Source organism: Mastigoproctus giganteus, unplaced genomic scaffold, assembly GCF_048544385.1.
Source record: "Mastigoproctus giganteus isolate SK-2022 unplaced genomic scaffold, ASM4854438v1 scaffold_16, whole genome shotgun sequence".
NCBI lineage: Eukaryota > Metazoa > Arthropoda > Arachnida > Uropygi > Thelyphonidae > Mastigoproctus > Mastigoproctus giganteus.
In genome coordinates this window covers 2,615,595-2,640,719 of record NW_028328293.1, presented here as the reverse complement: position 1 = coordinate 2,640,719, position 25,125 = coordinate 2,615,595, and the positions used below count along the sequence as shown (strand labels likewise).

The 25,125-nt window shown below is 36.6% G+C and overlaps 1 protein-coding gene across 3 annotated transcripts in view; it reads left to right on the top strand.

Annotated features, from left to right (window-relative positions):
- aPKC (protein kinase C iota type) overlaps positions 1 to 25,125 on the top strand; it is a 424,352-nt gene that overhangs the window by 34,578 nt on the left and 364,649 nt on the right. For 2 of the 3 annotated variants that reach the window (XM_090389407.1, XM_090389405.1), the window contains exons 3-4: positions 1,312 to 1,433; positions 15,738 to 15,827. In XM_090389407.1, the coding sequence (XP_090245533.1) occupies positions 1,312 to 1,433; positions 15,738 to 15,827 (212 nt within the window). The remainder of the gene's footprint in view (positions 1 to 1,311; positions 1,434 to 15,737; positions 15,828 to 25,125) is intronic. The other variant, XM_090389406.1, reaches the window with a different exon arrangement.

The window sequence follows — 25,125 nt, the reverse complement described above, 5'->3', positions numbered from 1 at the left end:
TACATCCTTTTTAAAATGAATCCTCCACACCTGTATGCAGTACTCAAGATGTGTCCTGATCATTGCATTATACAATGGGATAATCACCTCCTTATCCCCACTAGCAAAATTCCTGTATAACATGTACTAGTAAAAGGAAGAGGTTGAATCAAATTGGTACACTAGATATGAATGGATTAACTGTTGATGATCCTGCTGAGGTTGCCAACAAACTGAGTGGGTATTTTGCATCTACATTCACACATGGAGAAATTTTTGAGGATGGGGACACCTGAAGTGAGTCAAATTCTGTTGGAGAGCCAAATGATTTTGTGATATGCTAATAATGAATTGAGAGGAAAGTGTAGAAGAAATTCTTGGAGAGCATCATTGGATTCAGCAGAGGTCCATAAGGACCTCTGCTGAATCCAAGGATGCTCTCCAAGGGAGGCACGAGTAATTATAGAACTGTTAGCTTGATTTCTGTTTTACATGATTTCTACACATGGGGGGGGGGGCATAAATTCAAATTGAGGAAGGTTGGTTACAGATTGTTTGTGCAGAAATTTGCCTTCAGTCAAAGTGTGGTTGATTGTTTTTACATAGAAGTGCATAGTTTGAATAAATTCAAAGAACTAGATAAACTGCTCGAGATGGATGGACAGAGAAATGGGAAGGGTTGGCTTTTTTTTTTTGATTGATTGTATAAGCTTGCTGCTTTCTTGCATCATTTGCCACTACTAATACTACTACTGATAATATTTTTCCAAATTTAGACATATTCTGTATCCCTTTGTCAGTGTCATTTAAAGAAAACAGGAATGGTTCAAGCACCAATCTGTGAGAGTTCCTCTTCTAACCCATAAATATTTCTGAAGTGTAACTATTAATCACACAATCTCTTTCCTCCTGTCATTTAGCTACCTTGTTATCCATCTAAAGATCTCACCAGTGATCCCAGTGTGTTCCAGCCTTATATAGCAATCTGTCATGTGGAATCAAGTAAAATGCTTTACCGATGTCAAAATTATATCATGTGTCCAACTCATGGGGAAATCTGCTATAATGATTGCTTACCCTTGAGTAACCATTTCTCTATGATATATAAATGTTTTTATGAGATAGTGACTCAATCCTCTGTTTGCCAGTAAATGCTTAATCCTGTGTTTGCCCTTCTGTCCTTTGCTATGGGATGAAAGTAAGATAAGAGAAAAAAAAACATTTAATGTCACCATTATTTCATTTTATTTTATTTTTTTAAATATAAAGGAGTTCTATACATCTAAATGCACATATATATATGAAATAATAACTTTCTTATTTATCTTATAGTGGAATCATGATCACCTATATAGATTCCAAAATAACCCTGGAAAGGTTATGCAAAGAAATGCATGATATATGCAAATTTGAACCTCATCAACAATTTACAATGAAGTGGGTTGACGAAGAAGGTAACCTGTGAAGAATATTTACAATTTCTTATGTATTCCTTGTAATTTTTCTTTATTTAGTTATATATTTAATGTATCTTTATTTCTAATATTGTACTCTGGATCCTTGTTATTTATAATCCATTAGTGGGCATGTCAAAATACTTTTACACCCCATTGTTGTACAAAGGGTACTAGGAAAGTTTTGCAATATGACGCAACAATGAATCACAGGAAGCTGCTTGTTGCTGCATGTTGAGACATGTTCATACGTGCATAGTAGCCGCCGCGCCAAGTCGATGGGCTCAGTTATTCATTAGTAGTGAGAGTGTAAAGTGCTTGCGATGGCATCATGGTCACGAAATGAGATAAGGACAGTTTTGCGGTATAATTTCGTGCGTGGTTTAACCATAGACCAGTGCTTAGAAGAAATGACTCTTGCACTAGATGATGATTGTCCACATCGTACAACGATATTCAGGTGGTATAGAGAATTCCAAAGGGGAAATTTCACTCTGGAGGATTCTGAGAGGCCGGGAAGGCCACGAACGTCAGTTACGGAGGAAAACGTTACTGCTGTGAGGAAAATGCTTGACGAAAACAGGCGAGTGACCTACCAACAGATAGAGGATACTTTGGGCCTAAATGCACCAGCAATTCGTTCGATTCTGCAAGATCATTTGCACGTGAAGAAACTTTGTTCTCTCTGGGTGCCGCATCAACTGACTGAAGAGCAGATGACACGACGTGTGACTTGGTGCCGGGAGATGTTAAAAAAGTTTGATAAGGGACAATCTCGGTATGTGAACAACATCGTGACAGGTGACGAGACTTGGCTGTACTATTACGATCTGCCGACCAAGGCTCAAAACAAAGTTTGGGTCTTTGATGATGACGACACACCCGTAATTGTCAGAAAAATCCCGATCTGTAAAGAAGAAAATGATAGCTGTATTTTTCAAATCGAGTGGAATTGTGGAACGTGTTGTTTTGGACACGCAGAAAACAGTCACAGCTAAGTGGTATACTGAACAATGCCTGCCTAAAGTCATTGGATCTATGAAGAACCTGCGGCCAAAGTCAAGAATGGACACCTGGTACCTCCATCACGATAATGCTCCAGCTCACCGCGCCAAAGCCTGCACTGACCACGACAGGACTGAAACTTCTCGAGCACCCTCCCTACAGTCCAGACCTTGCTCCCTGCGACTTTGCACTTTTCCCGCATGTGAAAATGAAGCTAAAAGGGAGGCGGTTTTCCAGTGATGAGGACCTTCTACGGGCTTGGGACAACGAGTGTGCTTTACTCCCTAGTGAAACTTGGCAGAACTGGTTTAAAGATTGGTTTCGGAGGATGGAGAGGTGTATTGAATGTAGAGGAAATTACTTTGAAAAAATTAAATAAACAAAGCTGTATTGCAAAACTTTCCTAGTACCCTTTGTAAAAGCATTCATGACAAGAGAGATTGATCGTATTAAAGCTTTCAGTGATAGTCCATTGTCTTTACGATTCATTTTTAATTCTGTTCCATTCAGCCGGAATTGTCTCATTTGTATGGAGATTATCAATTGATGAAATTATTTATGTTGCTGTCCCATTAGACTTATTACTATTAGTAATGGCCATATGGTGTAAGGAATCTTAAGGCTTACGTTGCACCAATCAAAGAAAGAAAAAAGAAAAAAAAAAAGAGTAAAATAATAATAATAAAAGAAAATAGACAACCTATGTGTTTCCCTCCTCCCATAAGTAGCTATCCTCCCGACCTCTGAATTTCCTCAAACTGTCAGCCTCTACCATCCATGTAGGTAACTTATTCCAGTAATTTATAACTCAGTGGCTAAAATAAAACTTTCTGCAATCCAGTGTAAACATCACCTTCCCCAAAATTAGATTTTGTTTTTTGCTTCTAGTTCTAGAATCATTTATAATCATGAAAATTTTGTCCTCGTTTATTTTACTTTTGCCTTTCAGAGTCTTAAACACCTCAATCAAGTCACCTTTAAGGTGCCTAGTTTCCAAGCTGTGCAGCCCGCATATTCAAATATTCTTCCACACTTTCTTTCCTCGTATTTATGCCCTTTTGCCGATTTCACCTGGTGAGCTACCCGTCTTTGGACCCTTTCAAGAAGCTTGATGTCTTTTTTTAGGTGCAGTCTCCATACTTGAATGCAGTATTCCAAGTGTGGTCTGACAATAGCCTTATATAATGGGATTATGACATCCTTATCTCTAGCAAATGTTTGATAAATCATCGGTAGGACACCATGGACCTTCCTTGCAATCTGTCTACAATGCTCAGAGATCTTTGTGTCTGACTGTATCTTAATTCCTAAGTCCCTTTCTTCCACTACAGACTTTAGTTCAACTCCACCAAGTGTATAAGTTATTTTGGGGTTACTGTTTCCTGGGTGTAGGACTTTGCACTTTGCAGGTATAAAGCAAAGCTGCCACTTTTCTGGTCATCCCTGAAGTCTATCTAGGTCACTCTGAAGAAGCTCTGCTTGGCGGGGATTAGCATTAGCATTAGCATTAGTAGAGGCATTTGATGCAAGAAAGCAAGCTTATGCAGCATCAGCCAAAAAAAAAAAAAAAAAAAAAACACTTCCACTTCACCCCTCTGTTCGTTCAAAATACCTGTCCAGCTGAGCCTTAAACTTATTTAGGCTATCAACCTCCACCACAAGGGATGGCAGTCTGTTCCACCAACCAACCACCCGCTGGCTGAAGGCAAATTTCCGCACGTCTATCCTACATCTGTCTTTCCTCAATTTGAATTTATGCCCTCTCAGGTGATTTTTCTGAGCTAGAGGAAGAATCCCATCAGCATTGAGCATGCTTAAACCATTCAAGGCTTTATACACCTCTATCAGATCACCTCGCTGGTGCCTAGTCTCCAGACACTGTAATTTGCAAAGCTTAAGCCTTTCTTCGTAAGAGCACCCCTTTGTTCCATTCACTAATCTTGTTGCCCTTCTCTGTACTCGTTCCAGCAGCTCTACATCCTTCTTGAAATGAGGCCTCCAGACCTGTATACAGTACTCTAGGTGTGGCCTGACCATTGCCTTATACAATGGAATAATCACCTCCTTATCCCTGCTGGAAAAATTCCTGTATATCATTGACAATACTCCATGAGCTACTCTTGCAGCCCGTCTGCACTGCTCAGAGAACTTCATATCTGCCTGCACAATCACCCCCAAGTCCCTTTCATTCTCTACCACTGTCAGTGTAGTACCACAGAGTTGATACGTTGCTCTGGGGTTGCTGTTTCCCATGTGTAGTACTTTACATTTGTCAATGTTAAACTTCATTTGCCACCTCTCAGCCCATCTGCTCAACCTTTCCAGATCCTGTTGCAGCAGCATAGTGTCAGTAGTGTCCTTGACAACCCTGCCAACCTTTGTATCATCTGCAAACTTGGACATTAAGCTTGATATACCATCATCAATATCATTTATAAATACAGAAAACAATAATGGACCCAACACTGAGCCCTGAGGGACTCCACTAATAACATTAGTCCACGATGAGCAGTGTCCATTGATTACCACTCTCTGTCTTCTCCCCCTCAACCACCCCTTTATCCATAGCAGCAATTTGCCTCCAATGTCACACTGCTCCAATTTGTGTAGCAGTCTTCCATGTGCAACAGTATCAAAAGCCTTTCTAAGATCCAAGTATATAATATCAAAGTTATTCCCTGCATCCAGTTCTTTTGTGACTGCATCATAGTATCCAATCAAGTTGGTCAGGCAAGACTTCCCCTTAACAAAACCATGCTGTGTCTGAGCTATAACTGAAGTCTTGTCTAAATGATCCTGCAGTGCTTCTTTAACCAGTGCCTCCATTAATTTTCCTGGAACAGAAGTTAAACTCACAGGTTTATAATTACTTGTGTCAGCCTTTGATCCTCCTTTGTGAATTGGGGTCACATTTGCACATTTCCAGTCTATGGGTACCTCCCCTGAGTCCAAGGAAGCTCTCATAATTATGGCTAAGGGTTTGCTTACTTCCTTTGCTGCCTCCTTTAATATAACTGGATAGATCCCATCCACCCCGGGTGCCTTTCTTGTGTTTATCTTCAACAGTTTCTCCTCCACTTTACTCCCAGTTATTTCAAGATTCTGTAGCTTACTGCTAGAGTTGAATACACCTCTGGCATTCCCCTTGCTGAATAACTCCTCATGTGTGAATGTCGATGCAAAATATTCATTTAGTTTGTTAGCTACCTGAGCAGGATCATCAACAGTTGATGATCCTGCTCAATCAATATCAACTACTTTTTTACATCATCCAATTTTTCATCCATCAACATCATCCATCAACCAATTTTTACATCATCTGAAAATTTATGCACCAACATCGAGCCATGATGATGAAGAGGTTGAAGAAATGTACACTGAAATTGAGTCTTCTAGATGAGCAGAAAACCCACTACACTATTATTATGGGGGACTTCCATGCTAAGGTTGGAAAAAGGCAAAACAGTGCAGAAAGGAGAACTATAGGAAATTTTGGAATTGGTGAAAGAGGTGAAAAACTTGTGGAATTTGCAGAATCTCAAGGACTGTCAGTAATGAACCCTTTTTTCAAGAAAAGGGTGAACAGAAAGTGGACATGGAAGAGTCCAAATGGATTAACTACTAATGAAATCGACTTCATCCTCACTAACAGAAGATATATTGTGAATGATGTTACCTTCCTGAATAAGGTAAATGTTGGAAGTGATCACAGAATGGTAAGATGTACACTTGATATAGATGTAGGAAAGGAAAGGAAAAAACTGACTCGAGTAAATAATACAAAGGTCTTTGAGATAACAGAAGAGGAGAAAAAGTAGTATGTACTTGAACTTAAGAACAAGTTTGAGCTTCTGCAGACTGCTCAGGACCAAGATATTGACGAGGAATATTACAACTTTCTGAAAGTGATAAAGCCCAAGAAACCTGTAGGGAAAAAGAAATCCAAAGAAGAAAAAATTAGTCAAGAAACACTTGTCATGATGAACTGAAGACGACAAATGAAAAGCAAGAAAAACACTGACAGGGAGAAAATTGAGTATACTGAGTTATGCAAAGCCATTAGAAAGAGACTCAGGGAGGACATAAGAAGATTTAACACAAGAAAAGTAGAACAAGCATTAAGGGAAAACAAAGGATTTAAATCAGCAGCCATGAACAGTAATACAGAAAGACAAATGATACTGAAACTGAAGAATAGCGATGGTGTACTTATAAGCAGCAGAGAAGGCATAATTGAAATAGCAGAAGACTACTATAGAGAATTATACAAGCAGCAAGGGAATGATGCCAGCAGTGGGGAAGATGGATTCCAAAGTAGCAACACATACGACATACCCGATATTCTTCCTGATGAGGTAGAACATGCATTGAAGAAAATGAAGAATCAGAAAGCCCCGGGGGGAAGATGAAGTTACTGTAGAGTTGTTAAAATTGGGAGGAAGAGACATAACACAAAAACTGGCAAGGCTCTTCACAAAGTGCATTAGAAAAGGTGTGATACCTAAGCAGTGGAATAATGCACTCATTGTTTTGCTGCATAAGAAAAGGAGATAAAGCAGAAATTGGAAATTATAGACCAGGTTGAGAAAAATTGTTCCCCCACGAGCCTTGCACAATCTCTCTCTCTCTATGGCCAAATTGATTGACAAGGCTCTCAACATATACTCTCTCCTATTATGTCTTGGGAGAATTGCAGACACTTCCAAATTCAATCCTAACTCGTGGCTTTTTTTCAACAAACAGTGGAATTACTTGTTAAATAATTCTGCTGTTCTCCTACTCTTAATATCATGGTTCCAACGTGTACAGCAAGATCACCTTTTGTATCCTTAAAAGATATCTACTCTACAACGTCATCAACTTTTGCCCCTGGTCCTGTTCCACCCATCCTTTTTTGCACCATATATTCCCTGTTTCCCTGACAGTAGAGTCACTGACAACAGCTAGTTCCTGTGAGAACTAATTGTTGTCAGAATGCTCTGGAACTCTTGTCAACATCTAGTTTCAGCATTCTGCCTTGGGGATTGCCACTGTGTTTCCTGATGTTCAAGTGCAAGCTCTGGCATTGATGTGGGCAGCTGAGAGCTTAGTGGGCTGGCCCCTCAATTTAAATCCTTCGAGGGCAACTACCCCATTCTTCAAGCTCTCATAAAGGCCCATAACAATGCTAAGTTGGTGCCTAATTTCTTTACACTCCTTACATCAGGCACACACAAAGACATTCCCCTTGGCAATATCATGTCCCGTTCCTGAATGCTCCACAAACATAAAACAAGCAGTACATTTCAAAAGGCTGTGATTCAGAGGACAACCCCCCCCCCCAGTTCTGCCCTGAGCCACAGCACTCCCATGTGCTTGAGCCTTTTGCTTCGCTGCTCTGGTCTGAGGCATGATTTCAATTCAGTTTCAATACATTTAAAAATATAACACTAAACTTATATCCCAATGCAGTAATAATACTATATATATTTCAGTGTTGAGTTTTATCTCCTTCAGAGTTACGTTATATGAATTTTGTATTTCCTGTCAAGTTTAAGTTATGTGTTAAGTTATAACGTTACGTTAAGTGGTTATATGTATTGTTAAAACATTACATTTGTAAAATCTAGTATTTACTTAATAGATAATAAATTTAACTATCTATTGCCACCCATATGGTTCGAACTCTCACGCTAGCTCAATGCAAAATCACCGATTCTAAAAGCTCTACAAATATTACTGTCGTATGTTATGAACTACGTGAAAAGTTAAATTATTAAAACACATTAGTGCTATAATTTATAGTTATAATCCTCTGCTGTTACACTGCTACAAGTTACGTAGAGACTTCCAGTATCTGTGATATTGATACGAAAACAATAGTGGTAGATTTGAATGCTACTGTTGATTCAATGTCAGCAAAAATCAACAGTGTTTTTCTCTGCAATTACAAGGCTGAGTAAAGAATAAGTGCACCAAATTAATCAGAAAATCACAAAATATACTAGGCACAATATAGCCGAAGCTGCTCTTGCGCCATTAAACCTCAAACAACAACAACGAAAAATACTATATTACTAAATTTAAATCAAAAGTTATACAAAAACAGTAATTTCAAATTAATAAATAAAAAAAGCTGACTTAGCGGCTTTGAACACGTCTGACTCCCACTAGCCTAGTCAGCAGATTCAAATGTTTAGATGTTGGTGTTCAGTTTGACTCCATTGGTGTTCAGTTGACTCACAGCTATCATATGATAGCTTTGCAAAAACAAGGAATAGAATACAAGTATATCAGACTACTCCAAAATATCAATAGCAATGCAGCCATCAAGCTAGAGTGAACTGGACTTAAATTCAAAATAGAAAGGAAAGTAAAACAAGGTGACCCAATAGCACCAAAGCTCTTCACTTCCGTACTAGAGGTGGTATTCATAAAACTAGACTGGAGTGATACCGGCATAAACATCTTAGGCAGGCAACTAACCAAACTCTGTTTCACAGATGATATAAAGCCCTGTTTTCCGAAAGCAGTTCACTATTGGAACAAATAATCAAAGATCTAAACCTCAAAAATAAAGAAATTGGCCTAAACATTAACTATGACAAAAAAAAAAAAAAATTGACCAATCATATAGTTTCACCTATCAACATCGGATTCAAAATAAAACACTAAACTACTTCAAATATCTATGGTAAATAATATCCTTCACCAATAGAATGGACAAAGAAATAGAATCCAAATTCAACAATTCTTGGAGAAGTTATTGGAGTATGAAAGAATGGATGAAAGGAGATTTGCCTATCAGCCTAAAAAGAAAGTCATACAACATATTCATACTACCCACTCTAACATATGCTGCCCAAACATAGTCTTTGACAGCAAAACAAGTACTTAGAACATGTCAATGAGCAATGGAAAGAAGTATGCTGGATATACCCAAAAAAGACAGAATAAAATCTACTTCTATCAGACAAAAAACTAAAATCAATGATGTCATCAAGACATCGAAGTCCTTAAAATGGAAGTGGGCAGGACATCTCGTCATAAAACAAGAGGGCTTGTGGGACTAGCTCACAGCTGTTCGGTTACCAAGAGAAGGAAAAAGAAATAGAGGAAGACAGAAAATCAGATGGAGAGATGAGTTAACATCTCTTATGGGTCCCGCATGGACAAGACTAGCATTGAACCGAGAAGAATGGAAAGTCTGGGGAGGCCTTTGCTCAGCAGTGGGATTCCACAAGCCAACATAACAATATTGATGAAGGCACATCAGGCTTGATGTGTAAGTTTGAAGATTTTCAGGGTAGTTGATGATAGTAATCAGGGTATTCTGTTATTATTATTATTATTATTAGCTGTATGGTGCAAGGAAGCCTGCGACTTACGCTGCACCATCCAAAAAAAAAAAAAAAAATTTCTGAATTACCCCAAGAGAAAGAGAGAAAAAGGAGGGAATCACCAAGAAAGAGAATTTCAAGTACATCTAGAAAAATTAAGCAGATGGGTTGAGAAGTGGCAACTGAAGTTTAAAATTGAAAAATGTGAGGCACTGCATATTAGTGGCAGTTGATAGTTTTAGATGAGGTGTAGATCTGTTGGAATGGGTGCTGAGCAGAGCAAACAATTAGTGAGGGGAACAAAACGATGCTCTTTCCAGTGATTGAGGAAGTCTGTTCATGTTTCTCTCTTCTGACTTGAATAAAGCAATTTTCTTATTTATTTTAAATGTTATGCCAACATTTGAAAATCTTCACATAGACCTTCAATCTTGTGTACTTAATATCCATGTATTGAGATCATTACTCATAGATATGTTTGAGAATGTTATTTGCAAATATATTTTACCAACAATTTTCAATTTTCCACTTCCATTTTGGAATTGAGCGATATGACACATTTGGTTCCCAGCTGGTGTGCCCAGGCACATTTGTATGCTGCAAGATTAGGGGAAAACTCCATTGAGTTCAATGGCAGTCACATTTTGGTGTGTGTCATGAAAATGTGCATTTTAACTTCAAGTGTGACTTGAGTGACAAGAGTTTGCGCAACAGCAGACTAAACCAAAAGTATGATTTTAAGTCATAGGCATTTATACTGCCAAGGTCATAGAGACAAGAGAAGAAGATTCTGTTCTTTTGCTCATTGAGGAAGTACTCAATGTGACTTCATAGTGCAAGTTTCCATTGAGAAATGATAATTTTGCTGAGGTTGCAGAAATTTAAATTGACAGTGCATTTTCAAATTTGAAATTGTGAACAGGTTTCCCATATTTCTTGATATTAAAGGTTAAAAAAAAAATAAATGAAGCTATAGATGTTCTATCTGCTTCAGATGCTATTATGTTAGAAGAAAGAGTTGATATACAGTGTTCCTTGATTGTTGGAACTAAAGGAGCATGTTAAAATGCCACGTCATGCTTGGCATTTTAACATGGTCCTTACAGCCAAGTCAAGACAGCAGGTCTAGTTTTATGAACTAAGCTTTGACTTCACATTTTTGAAGTGGACCAGGTCTGCAACAATATCTTACTTGAACCAGTCAAAATCAGTTGATGTCTGTGGATTTATGTTTGGCTATAATATATCTAAACAGAAACAGCAGGATAACTAGTTTTAAACTTTTGTTCCTCCATGCTGGATATGTCCTCAGCCATTTTTAAAAAAATTCAAAGTGGTTCATGATTTTCTAATTTCCATCAGATCTCTTATTTACTCATGAAAGTAACACTTTTTGGGTGACATAACCAAATTTTTACCAAGCCAATTTGTGTTTACTAGTGGGATAAGAGGATGGCTGACCATTACCACTTTGTGCTTAGTAATGGCATAAGAGGATGCCCAACCATTATGAAGTACAATGTTACTTTTCTGCTACCAACTTATGAATGTGCACATTACTGAAATTAACTGCATTTATTTGTTATTGGATGATTTTCTTAATTTGGTACATGGCTTGGAATGGGATAAAGTGCTAGAAAGCCCTTCCAGTCTGTGCATTACATCAGTAATGTACGTACTTGATTATTAAAAATAGATATTTTAGTAATGAGCAATATGTTTAATAATATTTTTCCATTTCATGTCCTGGTTTACTGTAAATGTTTGCTGTTCAAATGTCTGTACAAAGATTCCCACTTAGCAACCAAGTATATTTGCCTCCTGAACTGTTTTACCTCATAAAATTAAATGTTTCATTATATTGAGATAGGTTAGAGAAATTTGCAAAATAGCCAGTTTTGGAGGGATCAAGAATTTCATTGCACATGGTTAAAAAAGTTAATCAACACATATTGAAAAATGTTGTTTATAAATTTTAAAATTAAATACAATTCAGAATTCTTATTTTAAATTTATACTTATTTAAAATTTTAATTTATGCTAAGTTTGTGTCTTCATGTCATATGCCAAGCTTTCAAAATCGGGGATATACTGTGATAAATTAAATTTTCTGTTTATACTCTGAGACAACCAAATGGTAAGAAGAGTTCACAAGAGAATACAAGAAACAGCACCATATTTAGCAGCCACAGGTTTGAACCCGGTCACTTAAGGCACGTGTACTTATGCACCCGCGCGCCTGACCACTTCGCTACGACTGCCTTATCGGCAGCCGATAAGACCAACCGTAAAGGATCTTCTGTATGCAAGTCCATAAGAGTAGAGCAATTCTTCATCTTTGTTTGTTTCAAATATGAAAACTCTGATTCACGTAGATATGTGGAACTAAAACAGGAATTTAAAAGTTCACTGCATTATTTTTACATTTGGGTATTTTTCTCGGCAAACATATTTCCAAAAGTCTTCTTCTGGCTTTTAGAAAGATATCGTTTCGCAGTGTAATAATTTCATTTTCAAGTAATATTTTCTCTGTGTGAAAAATCTCATCATTTTTTTTTTCTGCAATTTGTTTCGTATCTAAGTCAACATTAAATGGATAAGAAATATGTTGAACAATGTCTTCAATTGTTTTAAAATCACTGAATATGGTTTCAAAATCATCCACAACTTTCTCAATTTCAGAAACGTATTTCTCACTATTAAATTCAAAAACAGGATATTTTTGCAAATGATCTTGCATATTTTCAAAATGATCGGATTTTTTTTCCCTTTGAAATCCTTAGCCATCGCCAAAAATTGATATTTATATGCAGAAATACCACTAATCAGTGCATTGAAGTGCCTTTCTAAATTTCCTTTTTTTGGGTATAGCCACAGAAGCATTGCAAATCAAACAACAACATTTTTCTTTTTTCATTACAAAAAAAGTATTCTAGTTCCCACTCTTGATGAAAATGATACATTTTGCTCTTTTTCGTTGTATTAATTTTAAATCAAAGGTTATTAAATTAAGTATAAGTACTGTCCAGTTATTAATATTAAGTAAGCCAAATAAGAATTCTACACATACACTATGCTCTCCACAAAGTAACTGCGTGCATTTTCACTAGACAAGCCTAGCATGCCTAGCCCACTGCATAAGCTTATTTGTAATAAGCGTATGCAGTGGGGCACGTAATAATAATATTTAGATTTTGACTAATTTTATATATATTTAAAATTTGTCGTGATCGATCGAAACTAAAGCCGCGATCAACTTGTTGGCCACCGCTGCTCTAAGTGAACTTGGGGTCCCATTTGCATATGCAGTACCTGCTAGTTTGAAAATGGGTGTCCCCTTGTGGGGCTGGTGGGTGAGGTACTTAGGGCATCAGAAATTTTTAATTTTGCTCCTATGAGTAATTTAAATCAAACTTTTTCTTCTAGGAGCCATACCTAATCAATCGGATGACACCGATAACACCACTGCAGAAAGATCCAGAACTGAGGATATGCCATCAGTAATGCTGCTTTTCTTCATGATCCATTCCACTGGAGATCATGCAGTTCAGAAAATGTCATCCTTCATAAATTGAATTAGAAGGGTTGGCAGGATCCCCAAAATTTTTGAAAATCTAGAGATCTTTTAGTCAAAGCCTTTTGTGCCAAACATGCCCAACAAATTCTGAAAGCCACATCCATAGGGGGAATACATATCACCTTAACCCCCTATAAAATTCTGAACTCTTCACATGGTGTCATATCTTAGTGGGTTCTTCTTTGTGTCTCTGAATTGAAAAATCAAGGTGTGACAGCTGTAAGGTGAATATCAATACAGAAGGACAGGACTCTTGTTTTCACTTGAGTTTCCATCAAGGCAGGCTATTTAAACTGCCCAGTAAGGATATCCATTCCAAATACACTAAGTGCCAAAAAGTACAGCCACTCATAAACAGCCTGCTTTGGTAATCTTGCCTGTGCTCATTGTGCTGCCAAAGACCATTAGAGCAAGGAATGCCAGCTTCAAAGCCAATTTGTACAAATTGCTACTCGAGAGTATGCATCCTGCATACTCTCGAGCATGCCAGTAGTGGAAGGAAGAAAAATAAATTAAAAAACTAAAATCAAAGATGGACATCTCCTATCAAGAGGCCACAAAATGCATCCCACTCTAAATAACAGCAAACCATCATGCATACTCTCGAGTATGCCAGTAGTGGAAGGAAGAAAAATAAATTAAAAAACTAAAATCAAAGCTGGACATCTCCTATCAAGAGGCCACAAAATGCATCCCACTCTAAATAACAGCAAACCATCATACACCTAGAAACTTTCCAGATTTATGATGATTTGCAGTTGGAATCATTTACACCTCTTGTTCACCATTTACTCAGTTCACTGAAACCAACCCAAAAGAGCCAGTCGACAACCACACCTATACCATTCCCAACCTAATTATAAATAGAACCATTCCCATTCCAACCACAAGAACAAATGGATATAGAGGAAAAGGAAGCAACAGAAGACTGTCTTGGAATTTTTTTTTTTTTTTTTTTTGGAGGAAGAAATGGACGTGGGACAGTGTCATATACTTCCCCAAAAAAGGTAAATCCAAGGCTGAGAGAAACAAGCCCTCAGCAGTTCAGAAAATAATTGACGGATCTACCAAGCCCAAATAATTTCTAAATTCCTACAGTGGAATTGCTGTGTAATCCAGTGAGATGCTGATCCTTCTGTAAAAGCATGAACCAGTGTTTACTTTTGCTTTCAGGAGATATATTTGAAGGCAAATGAAAAGCCTTTCATAATGCCCACGAAGGAGTTGCTATCCTTGTGGGCAAACAGACCCCATTTCAACCTGTGCTACTTTCATACAACATAGAAGCAGTAGCAATTGACCTTATGGTATGGTTTTTATTAACAGTTTGTTTGATTTATTTAAGACCTGGAACTGACATCTCCCATACAGACCTTGATGATCTCATTGTGCAGCTGCCTTTCCCTGCCCTACTTCTTGAGGGTTTCAGTGGACATACTATCCTGTGTAGTAGTACTGACATTAATGGAAGGGGAGGTGTCAGAGAGCATTTACTCACTGACAATGACCTCTCCCTTCTAAATTTATTACCATACATGGTTAGTATTATTGTACTTCTAAATTTGGGAAGCCTGTATGTTTTCTACTATTGATCTTTCTAAATGCTTCCCTGGTCTCCTTCCTTTAGTAACTTGGGAGGTGGAGGAGAACCTGTATGGAAGTGATCATTTCCCACTGATAACCACCATACTTGGTGAGAGACCATGCAGTGGAAGATTGATCAGACCTCCCAAATGCCTGAGTTTGATGACAGATTTCAATACTGAAATCTGAAATGTGGCAATTTTATTTAGTTATTGAGATTGTTTGATATCTAATTGTACCAACTGTTTGTATACCAATAAATTAATTAAAATACTTCAGGAAAGTGTTTTAATTTGAATCTTGCGTTTATTATAATAATTACATTTATAGTATATATAGCATACTGATAAGAAAAAAAATTCAGTGATAAATTTTGTATGCTGTTGTTATAAATTTCCAATGGCTGAGGTGCAGAAAATTCAGTCTGTGTGACCAATTTGGTTACAAGATGATTAAAAAAAAAGTGTCCTGATTATGAAGATAATATTTCAAAAGTTAGTTGCATGTAGTATAACCTATAAAAAATGAATGAAATTTTCATATGCAACCACGTTATATGCTTATGTAACTGGAGTGTGTTAACTACCTCAGAGGTCCTTTCATAAGATGAGAAGGAATGTATTTGATGGAAAGTTAGCAACTGGGAATTAAAACTTATATAAAGTATGAAAAAAGTACTTTTTAAAATTTTGTATGATTAAATGTTAGATGACAAAATTAATGAATAATAAATTATCTAAATAATTAATCATTAATGAATTAATGATAAAGTTATTAGGTCAGTATTATGTGTGATATTCAGCATTACATTAATTGTAGGTGATCCTTGTGTTATTTCGACTCAGGCTGAGCTGGATGAAGCAATTAGGTTATACGAAGTGAACAAAGATTCAGAAATTACCATACATGGTTAGTACTATTGTATGTTGATTATAATATAGTTTTATATATAATTTTGATATATTATTTTAATACACAGTGGACTCCTGCTTTACGATTGGTTCACTGTATGATCAAATCACTCTACAATGGACTCTCCATAATAAAATACCATTCACTATATGATATGTAGTAAGTGCCGGTCATTGTGATCATTTTTACGAATTGAATTTTAATTCTATTAAACGGCAATTCTAATAAGCAAAAATAGGAGGAATTATCCACAGGCTATAAAAGTAAAGATATAAAGCACAAATTTACACTTTATTACTTACCAATTAACAAAATTAAATTATATGTGAAATAGAAAGGATATTTTCCATAGGTTAGCAAATTAAAAATAAATTTATGCGTATGTACTTAGCTTAATTAATATTACTGTAATATGTAGATACTAACTAATCGATATTTCTGTTCACTAACTTTTTTTTTTTTTTTTGGGTTTGTAAAATTTAAAACAGTAAAAAAGATAAGCAATCAATAACAAAGAACACAGCACACACACAAATTGCAACTAACACGATATGCCCAAGTTAGATACAGAGTAACAAGTTTACGAAGCTTAAAAAAAATTTAGAATAAATTAGGAATGAAGAGAAGATTCTGAAAATGTATTTATGTTTTTTATATGATTGAAAATTTCATGGAAGTTGAAACACATTTCACCATAATAACTTAAAAACCCACAGAATTCCAGCTGTATTATTGGAAATGCAGTAAGATTGAGTTTACTGCCTGTTTATAATAGATTGCACTAACAGAAAAGCCCAATAAACTGGAAACTGCAAATTGTTTTTGTTTTATGGTAGTGACCTCCAAAAATGTGCTTTAGAAAAATATCACAAAAGGATTCAAAATTGATTCTTATAACTGAACATATGATAACAGTGAATGTATAGTGCATTTTAATGGTTTGAATTGGTTTTTTGAAATTTGATTCTATAAAGTGGCTGATTCTACTAATCAGTTAACTGGCACTTACTTATTTCACTTTAACAATTGTCTCCGATCTGTAATTATCATTAACATTTTAAACAGCATTTTGGAGGGGGAGATAAGTAAAAATGTGACACCATCAGAATTTTTTTATTTTTAAATTTTTAATGTTTTAATGTTTTAAATTTAATGTTTTTAATGTTTATTCTGGTGTATAAGGCACACCACAAATTTTAAGGCAACTTTTTTACAGATAAAAGGTGAGTGTTTGGGGTTTTCATGAGAGTGATATATACACTTGAAAATGTGGTATTCAGTATTCTATACAAATCTAATACAATTCCATTATAAAAATTACATTTTAGGGAGATAAATAGCTTAGTTATATAGCGAAAATTTCAACTTCCAAGGCTTTGGATGGAATTACCAAAAAACAATGTGTTATTGGGTTCACATTATGATATTTTCACGATGCGATGGTGTCTTTGGAATTTATTAATATCATAAAGTAGGTGAATAAAGTTTGTTATCGATTAATATCATCCACTGTATTATATATGATTATATAGAGACGTGGTGTCACACAGATATAAGGAATGCAGAACTGGAATTTGGGGAGTACAACGTCTACAGAAAGGATAGACAGGATAGGAAGGGAGGAGGGGTTATGCTATTAGTTAAGGAACACACAAAATCCAAGGAAATGAAGCCAGTTGACATCGCTGGACAGTGCAGTGTCGAGTCAGTTTGGTGTGATAGAGATCAAAATTGAGAGTAGGAGTGTGCTATAGGCCTAATGACTCTGATGAGTATAATAAGAAAATGTACAGGGAAATAGAGTGGGCCAGTAAATCAGAGAGTCTTATAATGGGGAAATTTTAATTTCCCAGATATTGACTGGAATTTGTGGGTTGGTCACTCATACACTAGCAAGGCTTTTGTGGATTTATTGGATGATTGTTTTCTACATCAGCATGTTCGGGAGGCAAATAGAGGGAACTAATATACTTGATTTGATTATCAGTAGTGATTCTTCATGCATTAAGAATCTGCAGATAAATGAACCACTAGGTGGCAGTGATCACAGTGTGCTGAAGTGGAATTTACTTAAAGAGGTAACTACCATCAGGGGTAAAGGGAAGAGTTATTGCTTTCATAAAGGCGACTACGATGGTCTGAGACAGTATTTAAATTCTATACAGTGGGACCAACTGATGATGTTACCAACAGCAAATTCAAAATGGGAAGCATTCAAAGAACTTATCTTGGAAGCTACTAGGCTTTACATACCAACTAAGAAATATTGTTCAAGGTTTAGGCCTAAATGGATGTCAGATGAACTAATGAGACACATGGCAGAGAAGAAAAATGCATGGGATACATATAAATTAACACGTGACACAGAAGCCTCTGATAGATATAAGCTGGTCTGTAACAAAGTCACAAAGGAGGTTAGGCAGGCAAAGGCAGATTATGAGAAATCTTTGGCAAAGGATGCAAAGAAAAACAGCAAAGAGTTCTTTACTTATGTAAACTCTAGAAGGAAGGGGATGAATCAGATTGGTCCACTTGATACTGATGGTTCAACTGTTGATGATTCTGCTCAGGTAGCTAACAAACTAAATGAATATTTTGCATCGACATTCACACATGAGGAGTTATTCAGCGAGGGGAATGCCAGAGGTGTATTCAACTCTGGCAGTAAGCTAGATAATCTTGTAATAACTGAGAGTAAAGTGGAGGAGAAATTGTTGAAGATAAACACAAGAAAGGCACCTGGGGTGAATGGGATCTATCCAGTTATATTAAAGGAGGCAGCAAAGGAAGTAAGCAAACCCTTATCCATAATTATGAGAGCTTCCTTGGACTCAGGGGAGGTACCCATAGACTGGAGATGTGCAAATGTTACCCCAATTTACAAAGGAGGATCAAAGGCTGACACAAGTAATTATAGACCTGTGAGTTTAACTTCTGTTCCTGGAAAATTAATGGAGGCACTGGTTAAAGAAGCACTGCAGGATCATCTAGACAACACTTCAGTTATAGCTCGGACACAGCATGGTTTTGTTAAGGGGAAGTCTTGCTTGACCAATTTGATTGGATACTATGATGCAGTTACAAAAGAGCTGGATGCAGGGAATAACTTTAATATTATATACTTGGATCTTAGAAAGGCTTTTGATACTGTTGCACATGGAAGACTGCTGCACAAATTGGAGCAGTGTAGCATTGGAGGCAAATTGCTGTTATGGATAAAGGGGTGGTTGAGGGGGAGAAGACAGAGAGTGGTAATCAATGGACACTGCTCATCGTGGACTAATGTTATTAGTGGAGTTCCTCAGGGTTCAGTGTTGGGTCCATTATTGTTTTCTGTATTTATAAATAATATTGATGATGCTATATCAAGCTTAATGTCCAAGTTTGCAGACGATACAAAGGTTGGCAGGGTTGTTAAGGACACTACTGATGCTATACTGCTGCAACAGGATCTGGAAAGGTTGAGCAGATGGGCTGAGAGGTGGCAAATGAAGTTTAACATTGACAAATGTAAAGTACTACATATGGGAAACAGCACCCCAGGGCAACGTATCAACTCTGTGGTACTACACTGACAGTGGTAGAGAATGAAAAGGACCTGAGGGTAATTGTGCAGGCAGATATGAAGTTCTCTGAGCAGTGCAGATATACAGGAATTTTTCTAGCAGGGATAAGGAGGTGATTATTCCCTTGTATAAGGCAATGGTCAGGCCACACCTTGAGTACTGTATACAGGTCTGGAGGCCTCATTTCAAGAAGGATATAGAGCTGCTGGAACGAGTACAGAGAAGGGCAACAAGATTAGTGAATGGAACAAAGGGTTGCTCTTACGAAGAAAGGCTTAAGCTTTGCAAATTACAGTGTCTGGAGACTAGGCACGCGAGGTGATCTGATAGAGGTGTATAAAGCGAATGGTTTGAGCATGCTCAGTGCTGATGGGATTCTTCCTCTTGCTCAGAATAATCACCTGAGAGGGCATAAATTCAAATTGAGGAAAGACAGATGTAGGATAGATGTGCGGAAATTTGCCTTTAGCCAGCGGGTAGTTGGTTGGTGGAACAGACTTCCATCCCTTGGTGTGGAAGTTGATAGCCTAAATAAATTTAATGCTCAGTTGGACAAGTATTTCGAACAAATGGAGGGGTGAAGTGGAAGTGTTTTTTTTTTTTTTTTTTTTTTGGCTTAATGCTGCATAAACTTGCTTTCTTGCATCATATGCCTTTACTAATGCTAATGATCTGTTATATAAGTACTTAATGAAATGTATTGTTTTTCCAGCTTAGCATGTTTATAATTTCTGACTACTATTCCCTCCAACATTGTGTAGATATAAATTAAGTTATTAATAAAATTAAGAGTCTTTGGAGAAGAATCAATATTATAATACACCTTATCTACTTTGATGAATTGAATGGCATTTTTCATTGGTTATCTTTATCTGAATACTTGAAATGAAAGCACTTCATCTTTGTCAAGTTTAGAATATTTATTACTTAAAACTGGTTAACATGCATTATACCTCCACTAATATATTAACTGTTTGCAGTCAATTTTTACACATAGATTTCAAAAATAATTAAAATTTTCACATCACATCATATACAGGCTTTTGTGTTTATTTAACCATAATATGTGCTCAAAAAAAAAAAAAAAAATTATATCACTTGAAAAATTAACAATTTGTGAAATTTGGAAGGATATCATATGTTTTGTAATAACATTACTTGATTGCATCATCCATCTCTAGCAAGTGTCTTAGATGATGTTGCATGCCATACATGATTGTGCCACTATGTATGCCATGAGCCCAGTATTCTGTGCTATTGCAATGGCCAAGTTTTCACATTTAACACCACATAGGAAAAATGTTGCTTCATTGAATGCAGAGAGACATTCTATGTATGAAATAACTAAAAGGATTCACTGTAATCAGTCAACAGTGGGAAGTTTATTAGAAAATTATCAGAAACTGGCAGTCTAAACAGAAAGAAAGGAAGTGGACATCCACAAATATCTTCTACAGCTCAGGACAGATTTCTGGTCCATCTTTGTGTCCAAAACATAAGATCCATATCGACAAATCTCAAAACAGCATGGGAGGAGGATACGGGAATAAAGACAAATATTGCTACAGTACATAGATGCCTTTTTGCATCTGGGTTATTTGAATTGCCCAAGAAAAAAGCCACTTTTGATGCAAAAAATGAAAGTCCATTGGCTGTGAAGTGGCCAAAAGAGCATGCTAGTTGATCTGAGGATCAGTGGAAATGTGTTATTTTCTCTGATAAATCAAATTTCAGCTTGCATAATTTGGACAGCCAACAGAGTGTTAGATGAAAAAGAGGAGAAGAATTTCATCCTGACTGTATCATCTCCATAGTGTCTGCATATTGGCGCCTCCGTAGCCAGGTGGGAAGGAGCTGCAGTGCGTAGCACACGCTTCTTGATTAAACCGGGGTTCGAGCCCGTCACCACCAAATACGGAGGATGCGGAAAGGTCAGGGAATGACCACCGCATAACCTTGAGCAATATGGCCTTAGTTGCTAATGCTCCTTAAAAAACCAAACAACAACAGTGTCTGCCTATCAAAGGATGTGGGGCTGTATTTCACATAAAGGAGTTAGAATATATTTAAGTTGTCTTGAATTTGTGAAGGTTACAGTGAATGCTGAGGTGTTGAAGGACATTCTTGAGATAAAATTACTTCCCACAATTAGAAATCACTATGGGGATGTGCCAAATGCATTTCTCAGGACAACTTTGCTCAATGCCATAGAGCCAAAACCATAAGTACCCCTTCATAAAATTATCAAAAATTTAAAATTTATGAAACTTTGCACTCTTGCTTAAATAAATGTAATTTATTTTGCTGTCTTTACTGCCCATTGTTGCAAAAATGGTTGAAGGATAAATTAATTTGCACAATAACATGGCCTGGGAACAGTGCTGACCTCAATCCAATTGAAAATTGTTGGAACAAAATGGGTGTTTCAATAATGCAGAAGAAACCAAAAACTCTTAGACTGCTGCAGGAAACATTAATCCATATTTTTGGTATCACGAGATTTCCCAGGAATATATTTAGAACCTTATTCATTTGATGCCATGGTAATGCGAAGCGGTCATCAAAGCAAGGAATGGCTACTGTAATTTTAATGTGCACTTTGTTGTTTTCTGATTATAGAGCTGCCAGTTGTCTTGGTATGAGCAGAGTAATGAAAAAAAAAAAAAAAAAAAAAAAATCGCTGCTTTCACAGAATATTTATTATTATATGAACCATAAGTAACATGCTGTTATTTTAGAGAAAAATACTTATTTCATTGTATATTTACCCATAAGGCATAAAAGTAAATTTTTCTGAAATTAATAGTTTCATATGTGTATTATTATTACTTATTTATGTTCTTTTGGCTATTTCTAAAAGATTAGCTTCCAGTATAAGGACAAGCAATCTAAAAATGCAATTTTTTTGAGCACTACTGTATATCTTACTACAATTTAGGATAGCAGATATGATACTAATCTATTGTATCACCTCCCTCACCTCTGTTATTTGCAGGTAATACAATCTATCAGTAAACATACTGATCTGTTATGTTACTTGCAAATAACAGAGGCGTGAGGCAGGCAGACAGACCAACAGACAAGGTAGAACCTTCTCTCTCTCTCTCTCTCTCTCTCTCCCCCCTCCCTCCCCTGCCCTCCCACTCCCCTTCAGTAACAGAGATAATTATAGTGTCAGTACATGTATAGTTTGTGTATCTATTGCATATTGTTTGTTTCTTATGTGTTTTCCTTAGTGTTATATTGTTAAAAACGTTTAAGCAGAAGAAAGGAATTGTTTGAATCACACTGATTATTTCTGCTATAGGTTAACTGTACATCAAAAACTCCTAGGAAGAAAATCTACAATATTACTAAACTTGCATATTCTTTGTACTTTTGTGCACAATTGATGATCAAGACAAAACTTGGCTCCACATATGCACCATATTATATTACCTACACCACAAATCAGCAAATGTGTCTAACTGGGAAAATTTAAAAGGATTCCTTTTGCTATTCCTATGGTGTGGTGAGAACCATGCAGTCACATTGATGATTGCTGTTTCTACATCCTCAAAATATCAGAGGTGTCCAGAAAAAGCAAGCACAGCATCAAATATTTTAATATATCTACAATAACTTCCATTCCACATAATGAAGACCTGCCAAAGTCAGGAACACTCAAAATCATGGGATAAAGAAATCGATGAATATAGCGAAGATTCTTGTGTTGCAGACTTATGTTGCTGAGCCATCCACTTCAACAGATTTGGACTATCAACCAGAAAAATTATAATTCACACACTTAATTAAGCAAGAAGAGTTGACCGACTTATTGATTTAATGATTTAACCTTATCTAAAGAGCAATCAGAATTCCTTGGTTCTAGGTTACAACAGTGGAAGTGACTTGAAGCAGGAACTAAAATTACAGCATATTGAATATGTCATAAAGTATTTTCAAGATATGTCAATATGGGACGTGATATATGTTTCTGTATATAGGTCTTCTGAACAAATTGGGCATTGAATGCAATTCGAATGAATGGTGTGTATTTAGTGATACTAAAAATTAAGTTTAAAAGCAATTTTGCTGGATGTTGGTAATGCATTCCCATCAGATCCTCTATTTCATGCTGTTTGCTTGAAACATATATGTGTGCCCAAGATCTTGGGTGCAAAAATGTACCATGAATTTGCTTGTAATGACTGATGATCTTAAGTTAAATGTGTTACTCACTGGTTGCAAGGGAGATTTCATTAAATAGTGTTGTTTTCTGTGTTTGTTGGACAGTCACACAGCAGAAAAACATTATATTATTCAGCATTGGAGAAAGAGGGAAGAATTTTTACCAGGGAGAAATAATATAAAATATGGGGGGAGGAAGATTTGTGTTCAGCCAGAAGGAGTTGTGATAGAAGGTTAAAACAAACATGTATTACACTTTTGCAATGTAGTTTTAAGACAAAAGGGCACATTTTTGCCACTTCTCAATACTCTTCTACAGGCCAGTTTTGTAAGGAGGAAGAAATTCCAAGGCTGAGGGAATAAGCAGGATGCGGCAATATTTCAAATCTAAATTTGTCGGCACACCCCACTGCAGCATGCAAGGAATGCATAGGGGCATTATCGTGGAGCAGGCACACACCTTTTGACGGCTTTCCTCATCTTTTTTATTTTATAGCAGCATGCAGCTTTATGAAAAGGTTGGAATAATATTTCACTGTCACAGCAGAGCCCTTTTGAAGGCAATCTGTTAGTATTACACCATGCTGATTCCATCATCTGTGGTGACTAGCCATAAAAAAAAAAAAATTCTCTTGCTTTTCCTGGCACATTGACAACATTTCATGTACACCTTGTTCCCTTTCCTTCTTTGGTATGTGGTAAGAAGTCTGCAAACTCATTTAGCAGACATTTTACTCATATGCAACTGTTGATGGATGATGTTCTCCACAGACCCTACACTAATTGGAGCTCTGTAGCTAGATTTGGAACGATATGGCAATTTTCCAGGGTTAATGCCTCAGTTTTTGCAGCAACTCTTCTGTTACAGCAGTTGCTGAGCATCCTCGGATTTCATCATGCACTGAGGTTATTCCACATTTGAATTGTTAATACCAATATGCAATAACACTAACTTAGACAATCTTCTCCATAAATAGCAACCATTTCTTTGTGGATTGTTTGGGTGTCTTCCCTTGCAGAAAGAGGAACCAAATCACTGATCTGTATTCAACTTTTTCCATTGTGACACTTCACTTCATCCAGCTCTGCATGAATTGTCAGATAAAAATCAAAATTTATGTGGTTGCTGTAGAGATTTCAACGTATCAAATGGAAAAAAAAAATTCATCAGCAAAGTTAAAGAAAGCCAACACGAGAACCATGGGAAACTTGGGGAAAACTTACCAGGCAAACTCATTTCCCGCTATAGCAGTTTCTCCCTGCATTCTCGGTAAACAGATGGTGCATATTATCGGTAGTGTCAGTAGAAGTCAATAATGATGTATTGATTAGTTTTTTTCTCATTATTAAAAGCAAATTATTGGAGTTTATGAGTGTAATGCGTTTTACTGCTGATATTTACTTATGGGTACACCCTCCAGACTGTTTCAGTCTTAGGATGTTTATCCCCCCTTCCCACTGTTTTAAAATAGGAAAGTGACTTCTAAAGACGGTGCATGTTATTGGTAGTGGCAGTAGAAGTCCATTTCCTATTGGGAAAAAAAACAGCGGGAAACCTT